Source organism: Carcharhinus amblyrhynchos, chromosome 27 (genome assembly GCF_965287045.1).
Source record: "Carcharhinus amblyrhynchos chromosome 27, sCarAmb.v2.hapA, whole genome shotgun sequence".
Taxonomy (NCBI): Eukaryota; Metazoa; Chordata; class Chondrichthyes; order Carcharhiniformes; family Carcharhinidae; genus Carcharhinus; species Carcharhinus amblyrhynchos.
In genome coordinates, this window is record NC_137350.1 from 24,647,400 (window position 1) to 24,671,668 (window position 24,269).

Here is a 24,269-nt window from a genome sequence, read left to right on the forward strand (position 1 = left end):
ACAAAACTTAACTAGAAAATAGAAGCTGAAGTAGGCCATTCGGAATTTCGAGACTGCTCCGCCATTCATTACGATCATGGCCCTTGAGGGGCTCTTGATGGCTCGTGGTAAAATCTCCAGGATTACACCCAGCCAGAAATAGCGCCCCCAGGTGCCCATCAGTCAAGATAAGCCTCAACCATACTGGTGGATAGTACATGCTTCATCTCGCAGGCAACACAACATGGGCAAATGTGCTCCTGTATTATTTATATATTTGAACAAAAATCATTGTTTTGCAGACGCTGGAAACCTGAACCAAAATCCAAAAATGCTGAAAACAGATGGTGGTACAGGTGGCATCTGTGACGGACAGACAAGCTGTCTTTTCAGGCATGTGGAGCCATATTTAAGATTAGAAAATACTACTGTTGAATAGTGTAAGAACAGGTATAGACTGGAATTCTCCAGCTGTTCATGCCAATGGGATTCTCCGGTCCTGCTGGCAGCACACCCCCACCCGCAGGTTTCCTGCTAGCATGCAGTGGTGTCAATGGGAATTCCCATTGACAGAACCAGAGAATCCCGCCACTAGCAATCACCAGACCACCTCCCACCAGTGGGAAATGGCTTCTTGTTGTGGCTGTTTCATTCGGTAGCATTCAACTATCCAGCAATTTAAACAATTAACTTCCCCGTTTTAATAAAAATATGTTTATCACTAATACTCAAAAAATAGCAACTTGCATAACAAGTTGACTTCAAAACATAAAAATAAAAGCAGCTGTTAAACATTTACTCAGAATTTGCCAAAGACAGCAAATGGTTTTCCACTGGGGTCTGCACCATTGCTACTGTTGTTTACCATTTACCAGGTTTTGGAAGTGCAATTAAATGATGGAACTTCACATTATACTAAAATTATTAGAAAAAGGTTATCATCATCCCATCTTCCAAAAAGTGCATGACCTATTCATATAATGCCAAAACTGACCTAATCATAGAATAGAACCATAGAATCTCTATAGTACAGAAGGAAGCCATTCAGCCTGTTGAGTCTGTACTGACCACAATCCCAACCAGGCCCTATTTCTGCAACCCTCATTTACTCTGGTAAATGGGTCAATTTAGCATGGCCAATCAATCTAACCTGCACATCTTTGGACTGTGGAAGGAAACTGGAGCACCCGGAAGAAACTCACGCAGACGTGGGGAGAACATACAAACTCCACACAGATAGGGTCGCTGGTGCTGTGAGGCAGCAGTGCTAACCACTGTGCCACCATGCCACCCCAATGTAATGCACTGAGGTAACATTTACATTTTTTTTCAAAAAAGCATATTTCATTGAAAATATCAGAGAAATCAAAGATGAAAAAATTTTATTTTAAAATTGGACAGTATCTTTTGCCAACCCCATAAGGACAAGGACCTCACAAGGAATAAATGTGGGCCTAATAACACAGAGGAAAAGTAATTTGGTTAAATAGGCTTGGTAAACTCTTTCTTTATAAGCCTGAATACTCAACATCTATTGCCTCAGGGGAACCTCAGCACCAAACTTGCACTAATGCTTATTAGCAACATGAGCCAGTGACTGACTGCATGAAAGAACAGCAATAATTTGATTTATTTGATTTATTATTGTCACATGTATTAGTATACAGTGAAAAGTATTGTTTCTTGCAAGCTACACAGACAAAACATACCGTTCATAGAGAAGGAAACGAGAGAGTGCAGAATGTAGTGTTACAGTCATAGCTTGGGTGTAGCGAAAGATCAATTTAATGCGAGCTAGGTACATTCAGATGTCTGAGAGCAGCACGGAAGAAGCTGTTCTTAAGTCGGTTGGTACATGACCTCAGATTTTTTACCTTTTTCCCGATGGAAGAAGGTGGAAGAGAGAATGTCCGGAGTGTGTGGGACCCTTAATTATGCTGGTTGCTTTGTCGACGCAGCAGCAAGTGTAGACAGAGTCAGTGGGTGGGAGGCTGGTTTATGTGTTAGATTGGACTTTTTGTGGTTTCTTTTGTAGTGTAGCAATGATTCTCGCTGTCACTGATTCATTTTTAGTTTAAATACAAAAGTGAAATGCTGCAGAATTTGGAAATCTTAAACAAAACAGAAAATGCTAAAAATACTCAACAGGTCAAGCCATAGAGCGAGAAAGAAACATTTCAGATACTGACCAACCTGCTGCGTAATTCCCAACATTTTCTGTTTTGTTTTAATCAATTTCAGAAGGGATAAACAACAAGAGAAACTGGACATGATAGATTTCTATGTGGAGGTAACAGGTGTAAAGTAATATAAAATGCCGTCATTATCAGCAAAGCATTTGAAGATATGCACTTTCCCGGGAAATGTCTCCCAATCCCTTCTTATATAAACACAAATGTTCATTCACATAGCCTGGTGCAATTCTGAAAGCAGATGTCTTTAAATAGATTTTCCCATGTCCTAAAATAATAAATGAATCATGCTTATCAAACCACAATGAATATTAATACCTGGAGAAAATAAACTCAATGTCGTCTCATTTCCCTGAGATCCATTGCATTAAAGAGTGTTTTGTTCACAGGTATGGTACATCTAAGTTCTATTTTATAGTTGTGAGAATTTTCTTCTATAAATATAGAAATGTTGATATTATTAACGTATGTATTTGTCAACTCTTTAGTTCAATATGTTTTTTTGCAATATTATTGTCTATTATTGAATTTGATGATTTTTTTAATGAAAAGAAGCAGCAACATTTAGGTAAGCGTCATCAAGAATTTGCAGTTTTGTTCTTGTTATTGTAAAATACTTAATGCTTTAAGAGTTTCTATATTCACCAACACATAGGCTGTAGAATCATAATTGGATGATGTTATTCAGAGGAATCACTTTCCAATGTGTTTGCTTAAAATTATTGCAAGCCATGTTTCTATAAAGAAAACGTGTGGGAAAAAATATTTACTTTCTTCATGTTGTTTTGAGGTTTTAAAAAAAACCTTTCCCATGGATGCATATAATTGTTTATGAAACAACCTTAAAAATAGAAAAAGGAACATCCTTGACACTAGTGTTAACTAAGATGCCATCCTGTGTGATATTGAGTCACCCAACCCAAGAAGGTCCCTAGGCTGATTATGCTGAATTAACAAAACGGTTAGCACTACTGCCTCACAGCACCAGGGAGTTGGGCTTGATTCCTGGCTTGCACCACTGTCTATGCGGAGTCTGCACATTCTCCCCATGTCTGCATGGGTTTCCTCCCAGTGCTCCAGTTTCCTCCCACACTCCAAAAGACATGCTGGTTAGGTGCATTGACCATGCTAAATTCTCCCTCGGTGTACCTGAACAGGCGCCAGAGTGTGGCGACTATGGGATTTTCACTGTAACTTCACTGCAGCGTTAATGTAAGCCTACTTGCAACACTAATAAATAAATAAATAAACTTTTAAATATGGATGAGGTACCAGAGGGTGAGTAGCACCCAGGGTGCACTGATTCACAATATTCTCAGAGCTCAATGGCTGTTCGCTTCTGAGAGAAACTTCACAAAACGTGCAACTCATTGCAATGTTAATGTTAGCCCAATTGTGACAGTAATAAATAAACTTTAAACTTCACATCCCTAGATCAGACAGAGATCCCACTTTTGCCCACTACCCATTGATCCTTGCTTGGAATGGAAGTTGGCTGAAAAGTATGTAAAGGCCCCAATATGGTAAAACAGGTTGTCAGTGTTCAGTGTCCAAACTCACATGTGAAGAATGATCATTTAGGTCACATGGCAGAAAACTACCAAGACAAGAGACTATATTTCAGTAAAATTTGTTGTCTCCATGAAAGAAGGAGAACATTTAGTCAGTTTTTCTCTTCAAAAAGGCTTATGGTGCAGGATATTGAAATAATCGGAGAGAATATAATATTCAAGGAACTGCTGATTATGTGATGTAACTTCTGGTTTAGAAAGCTTGCAAGGGAAAAGAGGTGGACATTTAAACAGAAGTCTTGGAAATAATAAATTGGAGCAAGTAACAATTGTATGAGTCTTATTCAAAGGATTATGATAATGCAGGAAGGAAGAACCTGCAATATATGTAGTCTTGGTTTACGTGATACCAGATTCTATACTTAGATGATGAGGGTGTTGTTTTGACAGATTTGTACCCGCACTGCTTTCTTCTACAGTCTTCATCAATATAACAATGAAGTTTAAAAGTTCAATGCATTAGTCATCAAAAAAATGTGTAGCCAAAAAATCCAGTGGAACAGTTAGTATATGATAGCACAAGAACTGAAGCTAACAAATTGATGATTAGATCAATATATTGTAACGTTGTACTTAAAGTTTATTTTTAGTAGTGTCACAAGTAGGCTTACATTAACACTGCAATGAGGTTACTATGAAAATCATGTAGGCGCCACACTCCGGTACCTGTTTGGGTACACTGAGGGAGAATTTTTAGCAAGGCCAGTGCACCTAACCTGCACGCCTTTGGACTGCGGGTGGAAACCCGAGCACCCAGAGAAAACTCACGCAGACAAGGAGAGAAAGTGCAAACTCCACACAGACGGTGACCCAAGCTGGGAGCCAAATCTGCGTCCCTGGTACTGTGAGACGGCAATGCTAACCACTGTGTCACCGTTGCCATCCTTTGGCAAGTGCACGTCTGATTAAATATCAATCCAAGTCTTGAAGTCTTTGGCAGAGGCAGAAAATGCTGAAAAATCTCAGCAGATCTGACAGCATCTGTACAAAGAGAATAGAGACAACGTTTATGTTAGCTCTGTTCTCTTTTCACAGATGCTGTTAGACTTGCTGAGACTTCCTAGCTTTTTCTGTTCTTGTTTCAGATTCCAGTATTTGCAGTATTTTGCCTTTATCATAAAATCACTTATTTGTTCATTTCTCTTTTAATTCAAGGTTCACAACAATGGCGTTTCTTGTGATGATGGTTCTGATTGGCTGCTTTATGCAGGGAAGTCAAGGGCTTAAGATTGCTGCATTTAACATTCAGAGATTTGGTCAGTCAAAAGTCAATGATCTTGTGACCCGTGACATTCTCATCCAGGTAAGCACATTCAGAGCAAATATTTTAGGTAGAAGTGGATTGAGCATACAACTATTTTTATTTTCTTTTAGATCTTACAAAGGTATGACCTTATCACCATTGAAGAAGTCATGGAAGCTGACAATTCAGCAATGACAGAACTGGTGAGGGAACTGAATCGGTAAGTCAGCAGAAGCATTAGCCTTGATTTTAGCTTGGGTGGGCATTTGCGTTTATTCTTTCATGGGATGTAGGCATCACTGGCAAAGCCAGCATTCGTTGCCCATCCCTAATTGCAATTGGCTTATTAAGCCACGTAAGAGTCAACCATATTGCTGTGGATCTGGAGTCACACGAAGGTCAGACTGGGTAAAGGTGAAAGATTTCCTTCCTTAAAGGACATAATGAACATGATTAGTTTTTACTACAATGATAGCTTCACAATGTGAGGGGCTATGCAGATAAGGCCTAGGTAGGATTGTTGCAGGCTTGATGGACCAAATGGCCTCCCTCTGCACTGCAGGGATTTTATGATTCTTATGAAATAAGAACATAAGAACATAAGAAATAGGAGCAGGAGTAGGCCATCTAGCCCTTCGAGCCTGCCCCGCCATTCAATAAGATCATGGCTGATCTGTTGTGGCTCAGTTCCACTTTCCCGCCCTCTCCCCATAACCCTTAATCCCCTCTCTTATCAAGAACCCATCAACCTGCTTCTTAAAAATATTTAGCGAGGCAGCCTCCACCACTTCAACGGGCAGAGAATTCCAGAGATTCACCACCCTTTGAGTGAAGAAGTTCCTCCTCAACTCCGTTCTAAACCACCTCCCCTTTATCTTGAGGCTGTGCCCCCTAGTCCTACTGTCTTTTTTGAGCAGGAAGAGTCTCTCCACCTCTATCCTATCCATCCCATTCATCATCTTATACGTCTCAATGAGATCTCCCCTCATTCTTCTAAACTCTAACGAGTACAAGCCTAGTTTATTCAGCCTCTCCTCATAGCTCAATCCCCTCAACTCCAGTATCAGCCTAGTAAACCTCCTCTGCACTCCCTCCAGGGCCAAAATATCCTTGCGCAGGTGCGGCACCCAAAACTGCACACAGTACTCCAGCTGCGGCCTCACCAATGCCCTATACAGCTGCAGCAAGACCTCCCTATTTTTATATTCAATCCCCCTCGCTATGAAGGCCAGCATCCCATTCGCCTTCCTGACCACCTGCTGCACCTGCAAGCTGGGTTTTTGCGACTCATGCACAAGGACCCCGAGGTCCCTCTGCACCGTCGCCTGCTGCAGTTTTTCGCCACGTAAGTAATAGTCCTTCCTACCATTCTTCCTACCAAAGTGGACCACCTCACACTTGCCAACATTAAATTCCATTTGCCATTTCCTGGCCCAATCGCCCAGCCTATCTAGATCCTTCTGCAGACTCTCCACACCCTCCGCACAATTTGCCTTTCCCCCAATCTTGGTGTCATCAGCAAATTTCGACACCCTGCACTCGGTTCCCTCCTCCAGATCATCTATATAAATGGTAAATAGCTGAGGCCCCAGCACCGACCCCTGGGGCACCCCACTAGTCACCAACCGCCAATCCGAATAGCACCCATTGACCCCCACTCTCTGCCTCCTATTTGACAACCAATCCTCTATCCACGCTAACACCCTACCCCCAACTCCATGTCCCCTGACCTTCTGCAATAACCTCTTGTGAGGTACCTTGTCAAACGCCTTCTGAAAATCCAGAAAGACCACATCCACCGGCTCTCCTCTATCCACTGCCCTAGACACATCCTCATAGAATTCCAGTAAATTTGTCAGACACGACTTCCCTTTAATGAAACCATGTTGCGTCCGCCCTATCAAGCAATTCCCTTCAAGATGTGTAAGCAATCATCATAACATAACATAAGAACATAAGAACATAAGAAATAGGAGCAGGAGTAGGCCATCTAGCCCTTTGAACCTGCCCCGCCATTCAATAAGATCATGGCTGATCTGTCGTGTCTCAGTTCCACATTCCCGCCCTCTCCCCATAACCCTTAATCCCCTTGCTTATCAAAAAACCCATCAACCCGCGTCTTAAAATATTTAGCGAGGTAGCCTCCACCACTTCAACGGGCAGAGAATTCCAGAGATTCACCACCCTTTGAGTAAGAAGTTCCTCTTCAACTCCGTTCTAAACCGCCCCCCCTTTATCTTGAGGCTGTGCCCCCTAGTCCTACTGTCCTTTCTGAGCAGGAAGAGTCTCTCCACCTCTATCCTATCCATCCCATTCATCATCTTATATGTCTCAATGAGATCTATCATTATTGACACAAGCTTTCCATTCCACATTTTTTTAAAGAAATGAACTTGAAACTTGCACAGGCTTCATCAATCTCCTGCCCAAATTCAGTGGGTGGGAGGGGAATTTTGGGAGGCGCTACTGAAGAAACAGTCTTGAAAACTTTGGTAAATCATTGGATGTGGAAGGGTCATGCCATCATGAAAAAGAGAGGGAGCATATCAGTAACCTGTGCATCATACCAACAGTGTATTACGCCAAATACCACCATTTTGAACAATGGTGATTCACATTAACAATAAGTTTCTTCTTTCTGCTGTATGGCATAAAGCATTTCCGTTACTCTCGAGTAAGATTTTCTGACTAATGGTTGCATTTTAGTGGAATTAAGTACAATAGTAGAAAATGCAAACAGATCCCACACTCTCTTGGTAACGGAGATCAAAATTTGAATTCATCACATGAATTCATACATCATAAAATAGCTTATCTTTTCCATATTGCAGTAGAACTTAAAATTTTTAATATATCAATCTCTTTCAAATAAGCAGCAAAAATTCTTTGTTTTTCAGCTCAACCAAATTGCAATACAATTACATCATCTCTGATCACCTTGGCCGCAGTTCATATCGGGAAAAATATGCATTTGTCTATAAGTAAGTCTCTTACTTCAGTACAGGTTATTCAACAATTGACCACCCACCATTACAGTGGTGGACAGTTGGGTTAAGTTGGCTGGATTCATATATTTGCACTACTTTCTCACCTCATTAGTTGCCCCATCTCATAACAACATGACATTTCATGCTTTGTAAAATAAAAGACAGTCGACCAAATCTACACAAATAATATTCTTTGACTGCAAAGCAGAAGATACATTGGAGTAAGGTGGGAAAGTGCCTTTCTGGCAGGCATCAATGTCAGAACAAACTGGCTCAATGGCAAACTTCCCTTTCACTATCTCACACCTCCTCCCAGAAGTGAATGTATTAAAGTTCACAGTCAGGACAAATTTCTATGCACTCTCCCAAGGTAAGTTTGGAGGTTGAGAGCAGCATGTAATCAAGCTAGAGGGTGTGGTGTTGAACCCCACCACCTTTCCACCTCTGCCTCAATTAAATCTGGAGAAGAAAGGTTTGTGGACAGCCCTCCCATCTCAACACTAATTGAGGCCCCTAAATGAACAATTTATAGCCACTTAAGAGCCTCATCCCACTGTTGCTGATATTCAACTAGTGTCAGGGTAGGTAGTCAACACAATGGAAGCCCCAAAAGCAAACCTTGTCAAGTCTTGGCATAATGTGGAGATGCCAACGTTGAACTGGGGTAAACACAGTAAGAAATCTCACAACACCAGGTCCGACAGATTTCTAAGTCTTGGGGTGCCAGAGGGTGGAGATGGACGGTCAGGGGAGTGGTTCCCACATTCACAAACACCCAATGCCTGATTGAGATATCTGATATCAAAAAGTAATGATACGTTGTCATGGTGTCACAGTGGTTAGCATTGCTGCCTCACAATGCCAGGGACCCACGTTCAATTCTGGGCTTGAGTGACTGTCAGTGTGGAGTTTGTATGCTGTCCCCATTTCTGCGCAGGATTCCTCTGGGTACTCCAGTTTCCTTCCATAGTCCAAAGATGTGCAGGTTAGGTGGATTGGCCATGTTAAGATGGCTCCATAGTGTCCCAAGATGTGTCGGTTAGGGGAGGGGATTAGCTTACTAAATATGTGGGGTTACGGGGATAGGGACTGGGTGGCATGCTCAGTTGGAGAGTCAGTGCAAACTCGATGGGCTGAATGGTCTCCTCTTCTGTAAGATTTCTACGGTTTCTTTGATTTCTTTGAAGTGGTTGGGGGGTGGCGGGGGGAAGCTGATGATGACTGCTAAGAGCCCACATGTTATCCAATTACTGTCTCTAAGGAACATCCCGAGATCAATTAGAGGCCAATTGTTCTCAATGATGTAAGTTTGTTCAGCACTTTGAAATTTCAAGGTTAACAAAAGTTAGTTGGAAACAAAAACCTCATTCTTATCCTTTTTACAGTTCATGTGGACTTGGCTTTATGGATTGAATTCTTTGATAAAGCCCAATGATTCGAATTAACAATTCCAGAGCCAAAAAAGCAATTTATTGCATAAGTGCATATCCTATCCAGAATAAAAGCAAATTACTTCAAATGCTGGAATCTGAAACCAAAAGAGAAAATGTTGGAAAATCTTAGCAGGTCTGGCAGCATCTGTAAGGAGAGAAAAAAGCAGATGACCCTTTGTCAAAAGTAAAAGGTATAGGAAGTGGGAGATATTTATACTGTAGGGTGAGAGAATGAAAGATGAGTCATAGCCACAAAAACAAGGGAAAGGCTAAGAGGTGCTAATGGCAGTTCATAGAGAACATAGAAGGTGTATACCCTATCCAGAATTTGTTTTATCTGCTAAGTACTGATTGTCATTCTTGGTTATGGCTTTTCCAGTTGTGATAATTTTTGAACGTTGACCTTTCAATACTAAACTTATGTAGGTAATGATAACCTAAAACACAGTGATGGTATTTAATTGATGCTAATTTAGTAAGCACAGATGCTTGAATTCCATGGTATTCATTTGTTTTTGATATTGTTTTATAACACAATTTTAAGTGCCAGATCTTGTTTTGAAATAGGTATCTGAACTGTACTATATTATTTCTTCTGATTTCTTTAGATGATCTAGGCTTCTATTAAAATTAAAGGATTTTGCTCCTGAAATTTCTGCCTATTACATTTCTCACCAATCAAAGCTGATGACTAATTATTTTGGATGGCACGGTGGCACAGAGGTTAGCACAACACCAGGGGCCTGGGTTCAATTCCAGCCTCGGGTCATTGTCTGTGTAGAGTTTGTACATTCTCCACATGTCAGCATGGGTTTCGTCCAGTTTCCTCCCACAGTCGAAAGATGTGCAGCTTAGGTTGATCGACCGTACTAAATTGCTCCTGTGTGTCAGGCAACTGGAAGAGTAAATACATGGGGTTATGGGGATAGGGCCTGGGGTGGGATTGTGGTAAGTGCAGACTCAATGGGCCCATTGGGACTCTATTTTCTGTCTTGTTGGTGCAGTATTCTAAATTTTAATTTATCTATTCAAAAGATTCTTGAACAAAGCCAACAAAACAGGAGATGTGAGGTCCGATCTTCAATGTTGAAGTCAGCTGATTCTAGCCATGAGAATCATTAAGATATTTCAGTTAGCCCCAGTATTGCAAGGTTTGGAGTGTTGCATTGTCTGTGGCTGGGAGGGTGTGGGTATCAGTTCTATTCAGGATGTTCACATAAGTTTTAATAAAATCAACAGGCAGGTTTATTTTAGGTGTTCACTGTACAGGTTCCAGTCCCCAACTGCCAGCAGGCTGTGCAGGCCCCAGTAATATCACGGAGTGATCATGTGACTGTCTTCTGAGAGCCATGCCATCAAAGTAATTCCCCAAATACACAAGAAGAAGAGCAAAAAAGTTTCTAATCCTGTTCAATAGGCAATAAGCCCTGCTGGAACAGCAGCACATGGATGAAGTACTAGAAGGTTTAAAGTTTCAAGTTTTTTTTGGGGGGGGTGCAGCATGGTGGCGCGGTGTTTAGAACTGCTGCCTCACAGTGCCAGGGAACCGGGTTCAATTCCCAGCTTTGGGAGTCACTGTCTGCCCATTCTCCCCGTGTCTGCATGGGTTTCCTCCAGGTGCTCTGATTCCCTCCCGCAAGTGGGAAAGATGTGCTGGTTAGGCACATTGGCCATGCTAAATTCTCCCTCAGTGTACCTGAACAGGCACCGGAATGTGGCGACTGTGGGATTTTCACTGTAACTTCACTGCAGTGTTAACGTAAGTCTATTTGCAACACTAATAAATAAATAAACTTTTAAATATGGATGAGGTACCAGAGGGCGAGTAGCACCAAGGGTGCATTGATTCACAATATACTCAGAGCTCAGTGTCTGTTCGCTTCTGAGTGAAACTTCACAAAACGTGCAACTCAGAAGAATGCGTCAATAATAACAACATGATTGGATCTAATTTTGGGGACTTAACAAAGTCTGGCTTTGGCCGACTTAGCAGTTTAACTCTAGTTTCAGTAGTGCATATGCAATACCCTTACAATATGCAAGCTATGACTGTAACACTACATTCTGCACTCTCTCCTTTCCTTCTCTATGAACGGTATGCTTTGTCTGTATAGTGTACAAGAAACAATACTTTTCACTGCATACTAATACATCTGACAATAATAAATCAAATCAAATATAGAAAGACCCCAAGGCAATGCTTTCAGGAGAAGTAGTGAGAAAAATGGACAGAAAATGTAGATTTCGCTGTTTGGAATGCTAAAGATAAGGATTCAAAGAAGCATTCCCAGTTAGACCATATTTAGACTTCAATGCACTTGCAAAATCGGTGCATACATCTCTGGTAGTGTTCGAATGCAATTTACCTGGCAGTCAAACATGGCTACTGGCTTTGTTTCATCCTCCACATTTTTATTTCTATTAGTGAGAATATTCTCAAGCCTATGGCATGGTATCACTTTGACGATGGCTGTGAACAGTGTGGGACCGACACTTTCATCCGTGAGCCTTTCATTGTGCACTTCCACTCCCTCACTACAAGTAAGGTTTTAAATATTTATTTTTGATGAAATCTTGGCAGCACTTAAAGCTAGTAAATAATGGGGCACCTGCTGACACATGAAAAACCAAGGCTCAAGACCTTAGTGGAAAGGAGGCCTGCTTCAGTCCTAATGAAATATGCCATTAGTAGCCAGTTGGAAGTACAAATAATTTACTACCACATTACACCAGTTTGTGCTCTGACAAAGAAATATGGTACTCCAGAAAATTGGTTTGTACTGCAGATTTTTAATGTCAGCACTAAGCAACACCAGGATCCTGTTAGCTGCACGCTTGCCCTTTACAAAGTCACTATCATGGACAAATTGAACTGGTTTAAATTGGCTTCATCTCTCAAGCCCCATTTAACTTTATATTATGGACCATGTGACATATAGCAAAGGACAATTTATTATTAAGACTGTGGGAAAATGGTACCATAGTACCATAAAAATTATTTTAATTTTTCCTCCTTCCAACCAAGAAAGACAGGCAACCTGCTTTTCCCAATATTTCTCCATATCAAAAGGTAATTCAGTACCATCCAATGCTCTTTCCTTCTAGGTGAGGGCGACATGGGCCTGATTTTAACTCACTCAAACAAGACATAAAATCAACACTTAAACTCTGATGCTTCCTTATAACAGGCTGCGCTCATGAACTCACCAAATGGAAAATTATTGTCACAAGTGTAGAGAAATGTGAAGTTATGCACTTTGGTTGGAAAAATAAAGGAGCTGAAAGCTGCAGTGCAGAGAGATTTGGGGTTCCTCATCCAGAAATCGCAATGGGCTGATATGCAAGTTCAGCAAGTAATAGGGAAGACAATTGGAATGTTGGCAACCAAAAGAGAAAATGCTGGAAAATCTCAGCAGGTCTGGCAGCATCCGTAAGGTGAGAAAAGAGCTGATGTTTAGAGTCCAGACGATCCTTTGTCGAAGCGTCATCTGGACCCAAAATGTCAGCTCTTTTCTCTCCTTATAGATGCTGCCAGACCTGCTGAGATTTCTCAGCATTTTCTCTTTTGGTTTCAGATTCCAGCATCTGCAGTAATTTGTATTTATCAAATGGAATATTGGCCTTTATTTCAAAGGGAATGGAATATAAAAATTAGGCACTTGTTAGACCACACCTGGAATACTGTGAACAGTTTTGGTCCCCTTATCTAAGGAAAAATACATTGGCTTTGGGGCCAGTCCCGTTGAAGGTTCAGTAGGTTGATCTCGGGTATGGAGGGACTTTCTTTTGATGAAAAATTGCGTAGGTTGGGCCTGTACTTAGTGAAGTTTAGAAGAATGAGAGGTGACCTTATTGGTGTTTTATCTTTATTTCTATGGCTCTTGAAGGAAATGATATTGAATGGATTTTTATATCTCCTAAATAAAAATTTGAATATAGCTTTCATGCTCAAAATAACCTTCAATTAGTTAAATCGTAGAAGCAACGGCCTTCACAAACTCTTTCATAATAACGTCTGTTACAATGTGTTTTGACAGTTGTCAAGGATTTTGTCCTCGTAGCCATCCACACCAGTCCAAGCTATGCAGTCAGAGAGGTTGATGCATTGTATGATGTTTGGGCTGATGCAAGGAATCACTTCAATACAGAGGTATGATTGATTAAGCTAAGTAGCAAATGCATTACCTTCCTACTCATTCATGGGACATTGACGTCACTGGCTGGCCAACATTTACTGCCCATCCCTAGTTGTCCTTGGAGGGCAGTTGAGAGTCAATCACATTGCTATGACTCTGGAGTCACATGAAGGCCAGAACAGGTAAGGACAGCAGATTTCCTTCCCTTGAGGACATTAGTGAACCAGATGGTTTTTCTCACAACCGACAATGGATTCATGGTCATCAGTAGATTCTTAATTCCAGATACTTTTTATTGAATTCAAATTCCATCATCTGCTGTGGCGGGATTCGAACCCGGATCCCCCAGAACATTAGCTGAGTTTTTGGATTAATAGTCAAGCATTAATACCATTAGACCATTGCCTCCCCTTAATCCAAATTGTCAAGGTCAACACTTTTAGACAAATTAATTAGGCAAAAAAGCAGGGGTTTGGCATATACGTGAATAATATTTTTGAAGGATTGAAATCTATTCATGTGAAGGGACAACTGTTATCTTCAACATGAAAAATATTTACCAATTACCAGTAAACTATGCCATGTTTTCAGTAGGATAAGCAACAGTTGCGATAGCCTATATTTTGTCTTGGGTATGACAAGGGCAAAGCCACACACAATTGCCATATTCCGCTTTAATATCTAAAAATATTGATCTCCACACTTTAACTTACACTAATTTTTATGCCATCTGACAGATTGTCTTGTTATCTAACTGTTCTCACCAGTATATGAGCTGGTCACAGAGTTTGCAGGGCAAAGATTGTCCCTGCCAAACCCATCCCCAAAACTAGCCTCATTTTAAAATAGTATACCCTAGTTCTGCACTCACCCATGAGAGGAAACATCCTTTCACCTTTCAACATCCACTTTGTCTTTATCATTCGGAATCGTATATATTTCCAGGCAGCACAGTGGCATCGTTCGCACTGCTAACCTCACAATGCCAGGGCCCTGGATTCGATTCCAGCCTTGGGTCACTGTCTGTGTGGAGTTGGTGGCATGGTAGCACAGTGCTTAGCACTGCTACTTCACAGCTCCAGGGTCCTGGGTTTGATTCCCGGCTGGGGTCACTGTCTGTGTGGAGTTTGCACATTTTCCTCATGTCTGCGTGGGTTTCCTCTGGGTACCCCAGTTTCCTCCCACAGTCCAAAGATGTGCGGGTTAGGTTGATTGGCCATGCTAAGAAATTGCCCCTTAGTGTCCAGGCATGTGTAGTTTAGAGGGATTAGTGGGTATAATATGTTAGGGATATGGGGATAGAGCCTGGGTGGGATTGTGTTTGGTGCAGACTCGATGGGCCGAAGGGCCTCTTTCTGCACTGTAGAGTTCTATGATTCTATGAGTTTGTACGTTCTCCCCATAACTGTGTGGGTTTTCTCCAAATGCTCCAGTTTCCTTCCACAATCCAAAGATGTGCAGGTAGGGTGGATTGCCTATGCTAAATTGCCATTTAGTGTCAGAGGGTCTAGTAGAGTAAATATGTAGGGTTACGGGGATAGGGCCTGGGTGGGATTGTTGTCGTTGCAGGCTGGATGGGCAGAATGGCCTCCTTCTGCACTGTAGCAGTTCTATGACTCTCTGTTTTAAAAACCCCATTCAAGTCACTCCACACTCTTCGAAATTCTCATGGAAACAAGCCTGGCCTAGTTTCATTGATCAAGATCTCTGAATTACATCCACCACATCACTCAGTTCTTAACACGTCCGTCCCTGGCTTGAACTATCGACTACTTACCTTCTGGTCTATTTGATCACACTGTGTTTACCATTGTTTATAGTGCCAATGTCAGGTACCTCCAGGTCAATTAAAACATAACTAGATGCAGGGTAAAGTCTTCTCTGTTGACTTTTTTATTCTGAATTGCTTACCTCTAAAGTAATTCCACTTAAAACTATTTTACAAGTTGTATTTTGTTATATGAAAGGGTGTCTATTTTGGAACCTGCAGTGGATGTTCAGTACATTCGATTTTTTGATTTTCCCCCCTAATCCTTGCTATTGGCCATATCTGTCTTAATGTTGTCTTTGGTGGCGCAGTATAAAATTTTCCTTTATAATATTATTACAAATTGCTTGGGCTGTTTTATTTTATTACAGGCGCCATATTATTGCCATAGCAGCTGTTGTTTTCATCGATCATGGCTTGTTCGCTCAGAGAAATAGGATACTTTCTGTCTAACTCCATTTATTGTCTCTTGCTTTCCAACGCAGAACATCCTCATACTTGGAGATTACAATGCAGCTTGCAAATATGTCACGGATAGCGATTGGCCCCATATACGGCTGCGTCAACATAAGAATTTTCATTGGCTGATTGATGATGCGATAGACACAACTGTCAGTAAACACACACACTGTGCCTATGACAGGTAATACTTGGTGCACATGGACAAAAGTATTTTTATTGACGGTATTTTATATTTCAAAAATGTGTTCACTGATTCAACCCAGTTACATTTTAGATTTTTACAGTGATGTGTAATGGAAGCAGCCATGGCTAGATAGGCAGTGCGCTTGCCTGTGACAGAAGGTTGTGGGTTCAAGTCACATTCTAATGTAACACTGTCAAATATGTTGGATGAGACATCAAACTGAGGCATTGTCTGCCCTCTTGGATAGATATAAAAGATCCTGTACGGCTCATTTGAAGAATGGCAGGGCAGTTATCCCCTATGTCCTGGTCAATTCCTATCCCTTGATGTGCCAAATGGCCTCTTCTGCACTGCAGAGATTGTATGCCTCTTCTATGATTCTCAATCAACATCACAAGAGAAGGTCACCTCACAGCGTCAGGGACCCGGGTTCAATTTCGGCCTCAGGTGACTGTGTGGAGTTTGTACATTCGCCCCCTGTCTGTGTGGGTTTCTTCCAGGTGCTCTGGTTTCCTCTCACGCTCCAAAGATGTGCGGGTAAGGTTAATTGGACATGTTAAATTGCCCCTTAGTGTCAGGGAGGTTAGCAGGGGTTAAGGAGATAGGGTCTGGGCAGGATTGTTGTTGGCACAGGCTCGATGATTGAATAGCTTCCTTGCACACTGTAGGGATTTGATGATTCTATGATTATCAATTGCTGTTTGTGGCAGCATGCTGTGTACAAATTGGCTGCCATGTTGCCTAGATTACAATAGCGACTGCACTTCAAAAGTGTTTAATCATCTGTGAAGTGCTTTGGGATGTTGTGAAAGGCATTGTATAAATGCAAGTTTTTTTCCCCTTAGGTTTGTTGTGACCACTAAAGGATTGCTTCAGGCCATAGTTCCTGGTTCAGTCAAGGCCTTCAATTTCCAGAAAGCTTATGACCTCCCTTATTATAAAGTAAGAATGAAAGAATTGCAAATCTTTTGTTAAATTGAAAGAGAAATTCCTCACAGTGTCAATAGACTGAAACTATTTACTAATACAACCCTGGAGAAACACACTGCGGGAGTTACAATCTATAGTCTTTGATCAAATGCAAGAATTAGAATATTTTTTGCATATTTTTGAACAATGTACTTACATTTTAGATTTAATTCTCAGGTCAAAGAAGTCTCAGATCATTACCCCATTGAACTTGAACTGAAGGATGATCGTAAGTAAATAAGCATTACCTCTTACAATAATAATTAAAACTGCTCTTTATGAATGTGAAACAAAATAATATAGTGAAACTTAAGGTTGTATAATCTTGCTAAAAATAAGGAATGACCAGCTTAAAAACTATGACCAATCAATATATTTTTATATAATATTAAGGTACATTTTTAACAATTTTTTTAAAAACAGAACTTTCTTATTAATAAGTCAAGTTTCTTACTTTTTCTGAGAAGCACAGAATAGTGGAATAATTCCTGCAGATCCTAATACCAGTCAAATACAGCGTACGAGAAGCAAAATGCGTGGCCGGTGCTTTTCTGTCATGTTTAATTTTTATCTTGAGAAAGACTTTAGGCAGGATTTCCTGGCCACGCTCACCCCATGCCAGAAAATCCCGCCCAAGGTCAACAGATCTTTGAAGATCCATGTTCTGCCCAGTATGATTCCCGTGGCAAGCGAGACAGGAGAATTCCGCCCTTTGATTTGACAAGCCATTAAATTAAGAAAAGATAAGATTCTGCCATCTAACTTTGTTGTTGGCCCACATACAGAGAAAAACCACAGAACAGGTTGTTTTCTGCTGTGGTTTATTACTGTGATGGTGGAACCAATTTTTTAAAAAATATTCATGCATGGGATATGGCACCCCTAACAAGGCAAGCATTTGTTGTCCATCCATAATTACCTTCTGGACCATTTCAGAGGGCAATCAGAGTGCTGCATGTCAGGAGTCACATATATAATCATAGTATTTTACAGCACAGACAGAGGCTATTTGGCCCTTCGTGTCTGCATCGGCTCTAGAGAGATCTACCCAACTGATTCCATTCTCCAGCCCTATCTCTGTAGCTCTCTAAATCCATCACTTTCAAAACTCCAGCTCTCTTTTGAAATCTCCTGTGGAATCCGCCTCCACCACTCTCCCAGGCAGCGCATTCCAAATCCCAACAACACTCTGAGTATCATAGAATCGTAGAACCCTGCAGTGCAGAAAGAGGCCCTTCAGCCCTTTGCACCTACACTGACCATAATCCCACCCAGGCTCTATCCCCATATCCCTACACATTTACCCGCTAATCCCTCTAACCTACACATCTCAGGACACTAAGGGGCAATTTTAGTATGGCCAATCAACTTAACCTGCACATTTTTGGACTGTGGGAAGAAATCAGAGCACCCAGAGGAAACCCACGCAGACACGAGGAGAATGTGCAAATTCCACACGGACAGTGACCCGAGCCAGGAATCGAACCCAGGTCCCTGGAGCTGTGAAGCAGCAGTGCTAACCACTGTGCTACCGTGCCGTGTTGAATAAAGAAGTTTCTCCTCATCTCACTCCTAGCTCTCTTACTGACCTCTTGAAACTTTGAAACTGACATACCAATTAGTGGAAACATAATATCTTTCTTTACCCTGTCAAAATTGTTTGTCGTTTTGAACACTTCAGTGAGGTCACCTCTTAATTTTCTCTGCTCCAAGGAGAATAAGCCCAATTTCTCTAATTTTCCTTGTATCTAAAATTCCCCATTCCTGGTATCATTCTAATAAATCTCCTTTGCACGGTCTCTCGAGTTTTAACATCCTTCCTTAAATAAGGCACCCAAAAATCAACACAATGCTCCCAAATGTGGTCTGACCAATGATTTGTAGAGGTGCATCATTTTGATGCTTTTATAATCTTTGCCTCTATTTACAAACCCAAGCACCCAGAAGCCACCTTAACGACTGTTTCAACTTGCCTGGCCACCTTCAGAGAATTATGCGCTTGGACCCCGAGGTCCCTCTGCTCCTGTACTCCCCTCAAGGTTGCACCATTGAGCCTGCATTATCTGCCCATGTTTCTTTTAGCAAATGCATTACTTTGCGTTTCATTGCATTGAAATCCATCTGCCAGATACCTGCCTGTTTGACCAACTTGTCAATGTCCCTCTGAAGCTGCTCAGCAGCATCCTCATAATTCACTATTCTCCCTAGCTTAGTATCATCTGCAAATTTAGAGACTTTGCCCTCAACATACATCTCTAAACCATTTATATAAATTAGAAAAAGCAAGGATGCTAACACTGGTCCCGGGGAACACCACTTTCAACTCATCGCTAGTCTGAGAAATGCCCATCTATACTTACCCTCTGTTTCCTATCTCTTAGCCAATTTATAATCCATTCAGCCAAGGACCCATCAATCCCAAACATTACTACATTTCTAATTTGCTAACCAACTTGCCATGTGGCATCATCTCAAATGTTTTCTGAAAGTCCAAATACACAACATTCACAGCACTACCCTTATTCTCTGTATCACCTTGTCAAAGAACTCAATTAAGTTTGTTAGACATGACCTGCCATTGACAAAGCCATGTTGACTGTCTCATATAAACTTATTTTCTCTCAGTGTAGATTTATCTTATCCCATATTACGGCCACCATCAGTTTTTCCACTATTAATGTCGAGCTGACAGGCCTGTAGTTTCCTGGGTTATCCTTTGTCTCTTTCTTAATCAACAATGTTACATTTGCAGTCCCCCTGGGGAACATCTCCAGTCCCCCAGGACAAATCCTGTGTTCAGAGAGGTCTGGAAAACTTCTGTCAGCAACTCCTCAATTTGCTCCCTTACCTCTCTCAGCAATCTACGATGCATCCCATCCAGGCTTGGAAACCTCCCAACGTGAAGTGCTGCCAAACTTTTTAGCACCTCCTCTTTATCCATCACTATCTTTTGGGTGGAATTTTCCGATAATTCATCAGCGTCAGGCTCTGGCTAAAAACCAGCATGCATCTCTGCAGATCACAGCCAAGTTTTCACAACTATTTATCAGCCATCTTGAGCAAAGAAAACCTAAGGATGTGGTTTATGCCATCGCTCTGGTGGGTTGAGATCTGATAGAGCTGGCAAGGCTGGCACTGCAGAGATCAGGCGCCACCTATAAAGGGCACCTCAATCAACGGTACAATTAAACTCTCCCAACCCCATAGGCATGGAGGATTCTCCCCACAAGCATGGGGAGGGGGTTGTGGTTTGCAGACCCACCCACCCCAATCAACACCACCACAGAGATATCGGAATCCCTCCCTGTTCCCCCTTACCTGCTACTCTGGTATTGGCCTTTCCTCCTCCCATCACACATGAGAGGAACCATCACCCCTCCCCCCACCTCACCCCCCCCCCCTCCCCAAACTGGGCTACCCAGAGGGCCCGCCCTTGCACATCCTCCTGACATAGGTTAGCACCGTCAACTTCTGTCAGAAGTCAGTCCAAACTATGCCCAGTGGGCAGTGCCAGAGGGCATGTCCCCCTCTCCACAAGGGTTATTCTTGTCTTGGTGTCCCCAGCAGGATCCCCTTGACTGATCCTGTTTTTAAATACCTGTTGTAAACCTCGTAATATTTAGTGAAGGGGGAATTATGTGGTTAGCACTGCTGCCTCTCAGCGCCAGGAATCCGGGTGCAATTCCAGCATCAGGTCACGGTCTGTCTGGAGTTTGCACATTCTCCCCGTGGCTATCTGGGTTTTCCTCCAGGTGCTCCGATTTCCTCCCACAGTTCGAAGATGTGCGGGTTAGGTTCATTGATGATGCTAAATTGACCTTAGTAACAGGGGATAAATATATATGGGAATAGGGCCTGGGTGGGATTGTGGATGGTGCAAACTTGATGGGCTGAATGGTCTCCTTCTGCACTTTAGGGATTCTATGATTAAAAATATTAAACTGCAGTCAAATCTATTTAAATGAAGTTCCCACACTTTGTGGGCAAGAACCTCATGTTACAGGCGAGGGGGCAGGGAAAGTTCGGAAACAAGATCTTTCTGGCGAGAATCTCATTTCCCGACTCCAACGAAATCTTGTGCCCATATTATTGCTAACACTCAAAGCAGATATGGACTCAAAATCACCTCTATAGGTCCAGCTGGGTAAGGACAGCAAATTTCCTTTCCTAAAGGACATCAGTGGACCAAATGGAATTTTACAACAATTTGGTTGTTTCATGTTCACAATTACCATTACTAGCTTCCAGATTTACATGGGTGGCACAGTGGTTAACACTGCTGCCTCACAGTGCCAGGGACGCTGGGTTCAATTCCAGCCTTGAAGCACGTGTGTGCAGATCTGCAAGTTCTCCCCATGTCTGTGTGAGCTTCCTCCAGATGTTACGGTTTCCTCCCAGTCCATAGATGTGCGGGTTAGGTGGATTGCTAAATTTCTCCTTAGTGTCAGGGGGACTAGCTAGGTTAAATGCATGGGGTTACAGGGATAGGGCCTGGGGTGGAATTGATGTCGGTGCAGGCTCAATGAGCCAAATGGCCTCCTGCACTGTAGGCATTCTATGATTCTATTCTATGATTCTAATTAAATTTCAATTCCCGGATTACCATAATGAGATTTGAATTGCTGTCTCTGGATCAGTAGTCTAGATCTCTGGATTTGTGATCCAGTAAGGTAACTATGATACTCCCAGTTTGAAACCACCCGTTTCAGTGATATTCTCAATTTTCCAGATTTGTAATAAAGTTAAAGTTTATTTATTAGTCACAAGTGGGTTTACATTAACACTGCAATGAAGTTACTGTGAAAATCCCCTGATCACCACAATCTGGCACCTATTCAGGTACGCTGAGGGAGAATTTAGCATGACCAATCCACCTAACCAATACATCTTTGGACTGTGGGAGAAAACTGGAGCACCCGGAGGAAACCCATGCAGACACAGGAAGAATATGCAAACTCCACACAGACAGTGACCCAAGCTAGGAACGGAACCCCAAGTCCTTGGCGCTGTGAGGCAGCAGTGCTAACCACTGTAGCACCATGCCATCTCTATGTTGAGCTAATTAAGAAATTAGTTTATAGTTTGATAAGATCAATAGAAAGTTACGCTGCTTTACAAACTGATACAATAATGACTAGATGCAATGAGTTTCTCTGACAGCAGGCAACAAGGCATTAAAGTATCACCAGCCTTTACTGGGTGAATACCAAAGGCCAGAGGCAGCCAACCTGTTGGCAATTGGAACTGATGGCAGCACAAATATTCAGTTCTAGCCTGATATTATCTAACTACATGGTACGAATCTTGAAACTTAATTAAGCTGATTAAGCAAAGTGAGCCATAGAGACCTCGGGGAGATTTTAATCCACAAAATGGAGGCATTTGGGTTGGATAGGAGTGTAAGTAGATAAAAACCCAAAACAGGAATTCAATTTGCCACAAATTCAAACACTTTCCAGTTTTAATGCAGACAGGACAAGAGGCAGGCCAGCTAATCTGCTCTCTGAAGATTGAAGAAACTTTTTTTTACAGGCAGTAAACTTTTGACCCATGTCAGCCAAGTTTCCCAAACCTTGGAAAACCAGCAGATGAGAAACGATGAATTCGTTGAGTGACTGTTTTTACAGCACCGCTTGTGGACCGGGAACAGCAGAAATGTGTGCTCCAGACTCACAAGGTTACCTCAGCTCAGTGATCCCTCTCGATATCACTGGTCATCACTGAACCCCACCTGATCTCCTCCTGCCATCCCTCCCATCACAAACACCCATATCACTCCCAATCATACTCTACCTGTTTTCCACTTCATGCCACAGCTCCCTCCCTGCCCTGACCTCTGCCTCCAACACACACTATGAAATTCATCTGATCCTTGACTCTGGTATATATAATATGTTTAATACACATGTGAATTGAAACAATTGGTTGATAATTTCTGACAGTAATTTGATTTGGGAAGTGTGGTACAGTCAGTTTGCGGCAACATGAGCAGTAAATTAGGCAAACTGACGAAAGTATCTATACAGATGTGTATTCATTTTTTTTTGAACAACGAAAATGGGGTTTGCAATTAATTAGAATGTATGTGTGCTGCAAACTAGTCCTTGCAATGATAACAGAGTGGAGATTTCCTTTGCCTTATCTGGTTTTCTCTCCTTGTGTAGCTAATTCTGTTGGTGCAAGATATGAGACTGGATCAAGTATTGGCATCAAAGGTGGAATCAGTGGTGGTCCATGCAGCTGCCAAGGTGTAGATTTCGCTTCCTGCGCTGGACGATGTGGTGCATATTCACCAAATTTTCCATGCAGCTGCACTGCAAGTTGTTCCAAATATAACGATTGTTGTGCTGACTACAAAAATTATTGCTAAGGTGTGTGAAGGCCAGGGCGTGTCCGCGAATCTGTTCAAAAATTGGTAAACCCCTTCTCAATGCCATCTGTCTCACTCACATTCTGCTGGAGGATCCCATTGCAAACAGGGTTAATTGACGTGAAGTCATTGTTTGCAGTTAATATCAAACAAGGCTGGGCAGTTCTGGGCAAGGAGGCACATCTTCAACTAGCTAATGGTGAAGTTGAAAGGGCCCAAAAAACTGTGGTAGGCTTCATTCTCAGGATGTCAAACTACTAAAAAGGAGCAAACAACAAATGTTAAAACTTTGCACAAAGCAGTAGAACTCAACTTGTTGATCAAATTTCATCACAGAATCATCATAGGATCCCTACCATGCAGAAGGAGACCATACAGCCCATCGAATCTGCACCCACTCAGCATCTCACGCAAGTCCACACACTCCCCAATCTGCCCAATCTCCATAACCCTAAATCCACCTTAGCTACACAATGCGGGACACTAAGGGGCAATTTAGCATGGTCAGTCCACCTATTTTGCACACCTTTGGACTGTGGGAGAAACTGGAGCACCCAGAGAAAACCCACGCAGACACCATGCAAACCCCACACAGTCACCCAAGGCCAGAATTGAGCCTGGGTCCCTGGTGCTGTGAGGCAACAGTGCCAACCACTGTGCCACCATGCTGTCTTTACAGTCATGTCAGCCCACGCTTTGTATACTGTGTGCAGTTGTGATCACAAAAACAGGTGGCGGGGAGAGGTGGGTGGTGGAACATTCACTGCAGCCAAGAAACATGAGGCCAATATTTAGGACAGAACTTTTAAATAACCCCAGGGATGAGACCTGGTTTGGACAGTTTCTCACTTTCCTGTCACTGAACGGTACGACAGTTTGCCAGCATGGCCTTGGGGCCATTTCTTGAAGAGCCTTGTTGAAGGAACTGACTAACCACTCACAAGTGATGGGAACTTTTCAGTCAGAAGTTGGGTC

At 42.1% G+C, this 24,269-nt stretch overlaps 1 protein-coding gene across 1 annotated transcript; it reads left to right on the forward strand.

The window, feature by feature from the left end:
* The first annotated feature begins 4,907 nt into the window (after positions 1–4,907).
* LOC145359142 (deoxyribonuclease-1-like) lies at positions 4,908–23,546 on the forward strand. Its single transcript, XM_080213554.1, has 9 exons — positions 4,908–5,045; positions 5,117–5,205; positions 7,883–7,966; positions 11,831–11,946; positions 13,443–13,555; positions 15,795–15,952; positions 16,801–16,897; positions 17,102–17,153; positions 23,089–23,546. Exons 1-9 carry the CDS (start codon positions 4,908–4,910, stop codon positions 23,292–23,294), a joined length of 1,053 nt encoding a protein of 350 aa, XP_080069680.1. The 3' UTR covers positions 23,295–23,546.
* Positions 23,547–24,269: the final 723 nt, after the last annotated feature.